Here is a 9,227-nt window from a genome sequence, read left to right on the forward strand (position 1 = left end):
CGAATTTCAGAGCTCGGGTTATAAAAGTCTTGTCTTTCTGAGAAGCTGGTGACCAAGGCCAGGCAGAGATTCTGGACAGCCCTATTCTTGGAGAGGTAAGGACAGGGAGGCTAACTTGGGCATTTCTCAAATATTTCTTGAGCACCTACAATAATGTGCCGATGTGGTACAGAGATCCGTTTCCCAGTTTCTCAGCCAAACTGGGTTTGAATCCTGGGTCCACAGCTACTAACTCTGTGACCTTGGATGACCCACCTCTCCTCTCTTTTGCCGATTCTGTAAAATGTGCCTGCTTCAGTGACCCCAGACTATCATAGTAAGGATTCAACAATGCAACAAAGCTCGTAAAGCTTTCGGCATGGAGCCTGCTACACAGAAAGGACTCAAGTAAAAGTGTCAGCCAGTATGATTCAAGACTGGTGTGATACGGAGAGGGCTAGTGAGAAGTACTAAAGGCAAGAAGGGAGGAGAGACACGACTTGGGTGAACTGATTAAGAAAAGTGCCTGACATGGGCACTGGCTAAACACTGGCTGGATGAGGAGTGGATGAGTTTCAAATCACCCCAGTAGCTGAATATAAATAGTTTATGCCGTGAATACAAATTTCCCAGTCCAAACTTCACAGCTGCAAGCAAACAAGAAAGTCTCTTTCTCTAGGACCCAATTTAATCACTAGTTTGAGTTCCTGCCATCAAGCAACAAAAACCTGGATGTTGCTGATTCGAGGCAATGCCAGGATGCTCTCAGGCGCTCCAGAGCAGGCTCAGCCACTTTAGGGGCATCCTGTCTTTGCTCAGGGCCAGCATCTACCCTCTGGGTGGCTTCTTCTTGGGCACTGGGGTGGAGGTGCTGGCTTTTTAATGGGTCCCGCTTACTCTGGCATGTGCCCTGGAGGGGTCTTCACCCGGCTGGTCTCTGCCTTGCAGTTTCAAAGGCTGCATCTCCTAGCAGCACAGCCTTGTCCACCTGGAGAGCCCCCTGCCACAGGCTCTGGGGTCCCAACTATACCCCCTCGGCTGCCTGAGCAGGGCTGAGGTTCAGCAGGCAGGAACCAGTACGAACATACTGTTTGAAATATTGACGTATCTTCCTACTAGTTAGTTGGTAAAAAGCCCTAACTTTAAGCCCCCCAAGTGCCTACCCTGGCCACGGTGGTGCTTCTCCCAGAACCCCTACCCCATATCCTCTCCTCAAGATTCAGAAACCTCCATGGTTAAACGGGAGTACTACCTCTTTTAATGTCTCACAATATCACATAGCCGCGTTAAAAGCTGTTGGGCACACTACTTGCTAAGTGCTTTGCACATATTACTGAGTGCATTCCCCACAATAATCTATGATTGTCTCCCATTTTATAGATGAGAAAACTGAGGCACAGAGAGGCCAAGTAATCTGCTCAGGGTCACACAGTCAGGAAGTGGCAAAGTCCAGATTGGAAGCCAGCCCACTTGAGGGGAAAGGACATTTCAGGCAGAAGGAATGGAAAGCACTGACGTGAGATGGTGGGAGGCACAGGTTGTGTTCAAGGTCTGGTAGCTCTAGAGCGAGGGGCAGAAGCGAGGAAGGAAAGCTGGAGAGATGGCTCTAGAAGAGGCAGAGCTGGGAGAAGCTGGGCAGTGGGTCCCCGCTGAGGCCATGGAGGTGGCCAGTGGGGTTCCCAGCCCTGTGTCCCCAGGTCCTGGGCGGGAGGATGCTGCTGTTCTGGGGGCCACTGCTCTGCTGGGGGCTGCTGCCCCAGGTCCAAGGTGAAGCCCAGCACTTTGTCTTCATGCGCATCAGCAAGGATCAGCTGGAGACAGGTAAGTTTTAAGGGGTGGGTGGTGGGAGGCAGGAATTCCGGGAAGAGCAGGGGTGGGAAGTGGCACCACCTCCCTGCTCAGGGCTTTTCCTCTTCTGGCCTCCCCACCAACCAGCAGCAGAATTTGCCTTCCTTCGCCCAAAGCTGACCCCCGCATCTAACATGTGTTGTGGCTCCCTAGTCACAGCCTTCAGGAGATCCTCCACGCTCTTCATCCTGGTTTCCAAGGCCCTGCCTCTCTAGCCTCTTCCACCACTTGCCCTGACTGGTCCTGGAGACTTCCCAGGTTCCTTCCTTTGCTTGTGCTGTTCTTTACCTGTTCTCAATCCCCCAACACAACAGATTCTGATTCGTACCTTAAGGCCAAGGTCTAACAGTCCCAATGTCTGTCCCAAGAAGCAGGTTTCTTCCACTGGGTTCCCACAACCCTTTGATGAAGCCTCGTCTATGGCCTTATCCAAGCATATTATACTTGTGATCCTGTCTGTCTGTCTGTCTGTCTCCCTAACTCTGCTGTGAGGTCCTTCTTACCCATTCACCTCCTACCCCATTCAGCATGATCCAACCTCACTGACCTTTCTGCTTCATACACCCACCAGGCTCATCTCCACCTCAGGGCCTTTGCATGTTCTGTTGCCTCTGTCTATATTGCTCTCTCCCAATATCTTGCAATAGTGGATTTCTCCACTTCATTCAGGTCTCAGCTCAAATGCCTCCCCGCCTCAAACAGGCTCTCCCTGACCATCGTATCTAAAACAAACTCCCCCCCATCATGCCCCAACTCAACTCCATTTTATTTTCCAAAAATTGCTTTGCTTGCTTATCTAAGGGCTCAGTTGTCTTTCACTGCCCCCGCCCCTAGAATGTAACCACCATGGGGGCACAAGCCACAGGGCTCCTGGTCCCTGAGCCCAGAAGAGAGTAAGTGCTTCTTAAGTACTTGTTGCTAAATGACTAAATCGCTGGCCCGGGGCAGGTGCTGGTGGGCATCTGTTGAATGACTGAATGAAGGGTGAGCCCCACCCTGAGGAAGGCCTTGTCCTCAGACATTTCAGACCTGCTCTTTAAACACCGCGTCCTGGACCAAGTGACCAGGATCCCTGTGAGGGGGGACGCAGGTGAAGGCATTGCCATCTTGGACCACATGCCCTTCGTAAGAAAAGGCCTCTCCAGGAAGAGCAGTGGGCTTGACCTGCCGCTGATCAGGGGTCTGCTCTCGGGACAGAGCCTCTCCCCTCTGGGGGAGCTGTTCCAGCTGGGCGGGTGAGTTCCTTCTGGCTTTTCTCCCTGCTCAGACTCAGTTCTCCTCTGTCAAGTGGAACACTGGAGGGCGGTGGGAGCCCCGGTGTCTCTGGAGCTTTTCTCCATCTGGAAAGCTTTCAGCAAGTGCATTTTTGTTGTCCCTAAACCTCTCAAAAGGAAGCTTCCCTGGAGGCTCAGACAGTAAAGAATCCACCTGCAATGCAGGAGACCTGGGTTCAATCGCTGGGTTGGGAAGATCCCCTGGAAAAGGTCTTGGCAACCCACTCTCATATTCTTGCCTGGAGAATCCCCATGGACAGAGAAGCCTAGTGGGCTACAGTCTAGGGGGTCGCAAAGAGTCAGACACGACTGAGCAACTAAGCACACAAATCTCTCAAAGCCACTTGAAATCCTCCAGGGGACAAGGCAGAATCCCAACCAGGGATCTTAGCCGGGCAGCCCTCCAACCCTCCACATTCAGCCTACCCCTGGGTATTGCAAACTTGCATAGTGTTTTGTTTTGTTTTATTTTTAATAAATCTGGAGGGTTTTAATAGAAGTCCAGGTTTTCTGATTATATTAGTTTGCTGGGACTTCTGTGACAAAGTCCAACAAACTGAGTCACTTAAACAACAGAAATTCAGGAGACTGGAAGTCTGAAATCAGGCGTTTTCCTTATCTCTCCCCTAGCTTCTGGAGACTTGCTGGCAACTTTTCACTTCCCTTGGCTTGTAGAATCATCACCTGATCTCTGCCTTCATCTTCACTTGGCAATCTCCCCAGGGATGTATCTATGTCCGTGTCCAAATTCTCCCTTTTGACAAGGACCCCAGTCACATTAGACAAGAGCCCCACCCTACTCCAGTATGACCTCATCTTAACTCTATCTGCAACAACCCTATTTCTAAATCAGTTCACATTATAAGGTATTGGGGGTTAGGAACTCAATAATATATGAACTGGGGGGTGGGAAACAGACACAGTTCAACCCATAATAGAAAGTCTCTCTTATAACCAAGATCTGGCCCACCTGGCCTGATCTCCCCCAATGACAGTCATGGATGTGGGGTCCTTAGTTCCTAAGTCAGTCCCTAGTCACAACTTCTGGTAAAATAAGTACCAGCATATGTAGGTTGGGGCATGGGTTCCTCAAAGGTCAACCTCAGTAGTCACAGGTATGCCTCCAAATCCATCTCTCAGTGTGAGCTGGGAGAGTCAGAGAGTCCCTGCAATGAGAGTCCAGAAGTTTTCTGATGGGGGTGAAATGGCATGAAAAGTCAGAGCACTAGGGAGGGTGGGGTTGCTTCCCAGAGAGGCCTGGAGGGGGTGCTGGGCCCATACCTGCCCCAGTGAGTGGTAGGTCTGGCTACCACTCACCCCTGCCCATGCATTGGCCCCACCTCTGCCCACCCAGCCTGGCAGAGGCTTGGAAAGGCCATAGGAAAAAACGCACAAGGTCCAAGTCATACTTGAAAGCTCTTTGGAAGTTTCCACGCATATAGCCCTTGGAGAGTCTGACCCAGCCAGGTCTTCCTCCAGAACTGGAACTTGTTGGTGCCCACTCCAGTAGGCATCAGATGAGTCACCAGCTTGTATCTAATATTTAAAAAGAATTCTGAGTTCCTCTGAGCTCAGAGAGATGCAGGGACCTGAGGCCATCGCAGGGAGCAGAAGGCTCATGTCCTCGCTCCTGGATGCTCAGCTGCTCCCTGGGCAGAAGGCAGTGGGATCACCAGCCATCTTGCTTTCTCTGACTCCTGCTTGCTCTCGTCTTTTTTTGCAGAATGCTTTTATCTGAATTCAGACCTGTTAGACGGCACAGATAGCTCCTCCGCTGTATTCTCATTTTGTGCAGGGTGACACTGACACCCAGACAAAGGAAGGGACTTGCCCAAGTCTTCAAGGCTTAGAGGCTGCAACGAGAGCCCACTGTTCTGTAGCTGGGCTGGAGGTCATGGTAGTGAAAACTGAAAGTATTAGTTGCTCAGTCATGTCCGACTCCTTGCAGCCCCGTAGACTGTAGCCCACCAGGCTCCTCTGGCCATGGGATTCTCCAGGCAAGAATACTGGGGTGGGTTGCCATTCCCTTTTCCAGGGGATCTTCTCGACCCAGGGATGGAACCCAGGTCTCCTGCATTTCAGGCAATTCTTTACTGTCTGAGCCACCAAGGAAGCCCTGAGGGTCATGGTAGGGGTTGTCCCAAAGCTGCCCCTACCTTTCCTGGTGTCTGCACCTATTCTAGCCAGTACAGAAACACACACTCCACAGAGTCACAGGGGGCTTACCAGGCAACACAGAAACATCCCCACGCACACTGCTCACAGGTTGGTCATAGAAGATTCTGAAGGACCCGAGGTCACCTTACAAGTCCTGAGTGACAGCCTGCTGCAGGTCACGTTGCGAAGCAAACTGTACCTCTCACTCCAGAGGTGGGTGTGTGTGCTGGGTGGGTGGGTGCTTTCTCCCCACACCTCTCGGTTCCAGGCAGCCGCGCAAGGCTAGCAAAAGCCTGCTGCCTGTGTCACCGTAAGGGTCACAGTAATCCTTGAAACTTGGGCATTTTTTCTTTTTTCTAAATATTTATTTATTTGGCCGCATCAGGTCTTAGTTCCTGCACGTGGGTCTTCGTTGCGGTGCCCAGGCTTCTCTAGTTGTGGCGCAAGGGCTCGGTAGTTGCAGCGTGTAGTCTTACTTGCCTCGTGGCATGTGGGATCTTAGTTCGCTCACCAGGGATTGAACCCATGTCCCCTGCATTGGAAGGCAGATTCTTAACCACTGGACCACCAGGGAATTCCCCAAAGTCATTTTTTCTGATGGAAAAACTGTAGGAGAGGGACCCACCGACACAGCGACTCACCCAGTGAATCTGCAGCAGAGGCTGAGACAAACCCTCTGACTTCCATGTCAAGGGACACGTGTCATCTGGAGAAAAAGGCGGATGCTTTCACGGGATGATCCAAGGAGGGTCTGGTTCAAGCTCACCCTGAGGCCCAGCACACTGGAACTCGGCTTGAGTAAGGCCATCCATCCTCTTGGTTTATCCACAGAGAGTTACGATCAAGTCCTCTGCTGCCCTTGCCTGTTGTGAGAGTTCACTGCCAGTCTGAGAACTCAGACCACTCACTAAGCGGTGGATGATTTGCCAGTCTGGGGTTGTAGACACAGCAGACAACAGAGGGAGCGATACGGGCAGCCTTGGCACATGAAACAGGACATCTCCTTGCACTGCCCTTAGGAACATCCAATCTCACCAACAAACAAAATTATTTTTGTAAAATATGGCATTTTTTCATTTAGATTCCCCTTCTAATTGAAAGATGAGTAACAAGAAATATTTCTTTGATAGGGATGCGGCCACAGAGAAATAGATCTCTGTTATATGAGAAAAATATCATTGCCCTTATAATGACGCACAGCAAAAATGCACTTGACCCTCGGCCAGTGGGGACTGTAGTAAACTGAAGTGCACGTGGCCCACGTCCAGCTCACATCAGCCACCTTGTGAGGACGCTGGCCCAGAGCTGCCAGATCTTTTAAACCTAAAAGTTAGAATTCCGTGTTTTTAATGACATCTCCTAGTTTTTCACTTGAGCCCTCCAGACAACAGCAGTGCCCCACCGGCCGGTGAGTTCTGGACTGTCTTGGGCTGTGACTTGGAGCCTTCCCGGACACGCTGTGCCTACAGGATCCTGCGGCTCAGAGTCATCAAGAACATCCGCATCGGGGCTCGGCTGGAGCAGACGGGGAACAAGACCCACGTGGCCTTTGAGGAGTGCCACACCCCACCAGGGTACCTGAGCATCGAGGTTCTGGAGCAGTGAGTACCTACCCCCTTCCTGTGCTCAGCCCTCCACTGAGACTCCAGGCTGGGGTTGCCTCTCCCCAGCCCAGGTTGTCAGGGACAGGGTCAGCTCCAAGGCCACCAGCTGTACACACCTTCCATCAGCATCTCCTGCCTCCGTGTTAAGTGTTATGGTCAAAGTGTGCATCCATGCAGGTCAAATCTTGCCTCAGCTGCTTCCTAACACTGGGAGCCCTGGCCAAGCTATTTGACTTCCAGGAGCCTCAGTTTTCTCTCCAATAAACAGTATCACTCAGAGAACCCTGGCCAGCCAGGGTGGTTGTCAAGGAGAGATGAGCTAACCCATGTGAGCTGCTGAGCACAGAACATGCCACATAAAGTGGCCACTGCCTTTGACTCTTTTTTAAAAACTATGTATGTATGTTTTTAAAAACTATGTATGTATGTATTTTTGGCTGTGTCGAGTCTTAGTTGCAATACGCAGCCTCTAGAGAGCATGGGCTTAGTTGCCCAGCGGCATGTGGGATCCTAGTTCCCTAAACAGGAACCAAACCCAGGTCCCCTGCCTTGGAAAGTGGATTCTCAACCACTGGGCCCCCAAGGAAGTCCCCTACCTATGATTCTTAGTATACCTAACACAAAAGCCGCCTCCTCCAGGAAGCCTTCCATTGACCTCCACTGCCAGCTGTGATCTCTCCCTCTTTGAAAATCCCAGAGAACTTTATCAGAGAGAGAAATAAAGTGACAGAGGCAGAGAGGGAGACTCACGAAGAAATAAAGTTGAGGAGGACAAAGTCTGGGAGAGAGAAAGCAAGAAGGCAAGAAGGGGAGAAAAAAGAAAAGGAAAGTGAAGAAAGAGGGGAGAGGCGAGAAGAGGGACCCCAAGCTGGGAAGGAAGCAGCCATCCTGAGCCTCCTCATTACACAGACCTGCTGGGTTCTCCTCCGCCCTGTCTGGACTACCCTCTCTGGCCTCAGTTTCCCCTTCCATGGTGTCCGAGACCCCATCTGCTCTCCACGCCCCTAGGATGAACCCCCTCCTGGTGAACGAAGCTCTGCGGTTGGTGACAGATGTCCTGGACGAGGCATTGCCCTTCCTCCTGCAGAAAATAGTAAGTTGCTCCTTGTCCCTGCCCCCTGAAAGAGGGGTATGACTCCTAGGGCGGCCCCTTGACCTCACCCCAACCTCAGTGATGACCCCCTCATGCCTTTGCGCCAGGTGTGCCCCACTGCCACAACCCTGCTCAACTCGCTGCTGGAAGACCTGTTACACATCACTCTGCGTTCGTAGCTCCTCGCCAAGGGGAAGTGGGGCTTATCTGCTGTCCCTCAACTGCTTGCCAGGAACTCATCTAGGCTCTGGGAATATGATGGGAAATAAAACAGACAAAGCTTTCACATGGGGAGCCTATTTCCTGTGGATAGAGGGAAAGGGCATTATTTATGTCTTATCACCTTGGTAACTCATTTCCCACTCTGAGCCTCAGTTCCCCAATCTGTAAAATGGGTTTAACCACAACCTCACAGAATGGACCATCGTGATAACACATATAAGCTGGTACAGAGCTATGGCTCATTAAATGTTCATTGTTACAAGATGCTCAGGCCATCCCACAATCAACATAAAGCTAAGCAGAGAAGAAAAAGGAATTTCTACTGCTTTGCAGCCTCCCCACACCATTCTGTACATCCCCCCGGGAGGCTGGGGCCCAGCCTCCATTTCCTCAATGCAGCCCCAGCCAGCTCAGGCCCAGAAGACTTCCAGTACTATGTCACCACCACAGAATTCATGGAAAAGGCCATCCTGATGAAAGTCCAGGTGAGCCAGCCCCTGGCCAGGGCAGACCCTCTGGGGACATCCACGGGTCTGGGGGAGGATGGGCATGGAGGAGAATGAGGAGCAGGTGGGTCAGCAGGACAAGAGAATTTGAGTGACTAGAAAGGAGGGGCTGTTAACAAAGTCGCAGAGAAAGGATTGGAGTTACTTGAGCGATAAGCAAGGAAGCAAAGTTCATGGGTTCAAAACCCAGCTCCACCTCTTACCATATGTAGGATCTTAAGAAAGTCACTTCAGCCCTCTGGGCCTCGTTTCCTTACCTGTCACATGGTTTCCACCTCCCGGTGCTATTGTGAGCTAGAAATGTGCCTGTAAGTGTTCAGCACTGTGTCTGACACATGGTGAATCCTCTACATATTAACTGTAGCCAGTTTTTGACCAGGGAAGTTGTACTCACTGAATTTCTCCTTCCTTCTTCATTTTTCTGAAGCTTGTGACCCCCTGCGGTCCAGGCCAGAGAGTCCCAAGGCCTGACCACCTGGCCCCCAAGCCCTTCCCCAAATTAGCCCAGGGCAGCCTGGCAGACCTGGTCTTTTCACTGGAAACC

At 51.4% G+C, this 9,227-nt stretch overlaps 1 protein-coding gene across 1 annotated transcript in view; it reads left to right on the forward strand.

The window, feature by feature from the left end:
* Positions 1 to 1,691: 1,691 nt before the first annotated feature.
* LOC104999431 overlaps positions 1,692 to 9,227 on the forward strand; it is an 18,282-nt gene continuing 10,746 nt past the window's right edge. The window contains 8 exon segments of the mRNA XM_010855006.1: positions 1,692 to 1,800; positions 2,846 to 3,062; positions 5,367 to 5,471; positions 6,728 to 6,859; positions 7,871 to 7,955; positions 8,063 to 8,126; positions 8,577 to 8,662; positions 9,111 to 9,215. Of these exon segments, the coding sequence (XP_010853308.1) occupies positions 1,692 to 1,800; positions 2,846 to 3,062; positions 5,367 to 5,471; positions 6,728 to 6,859; positions 7,871 to 7,955; positions 8,063 to 8,126; positions 8,577 to 8,662; positions 9,111 to 9,215 (903 nt within the window).

This window comes from Bison bison, unplaced genomic scaffold, assembly GCF_000754665.1.
Source record: "Bison bison bison isolate TAMUID 2011002044 unplaced genomic scaffold, Bison_UMD1.0 scf7180017864352, whole genome shotgun sequence".
Taxonomy (NCBI): domain Eukaryota; kingdom Metazoa; phylum Chordata; class Mammalia; order Artiodactyla; family Bovidae; genus Bison; species Bison bison.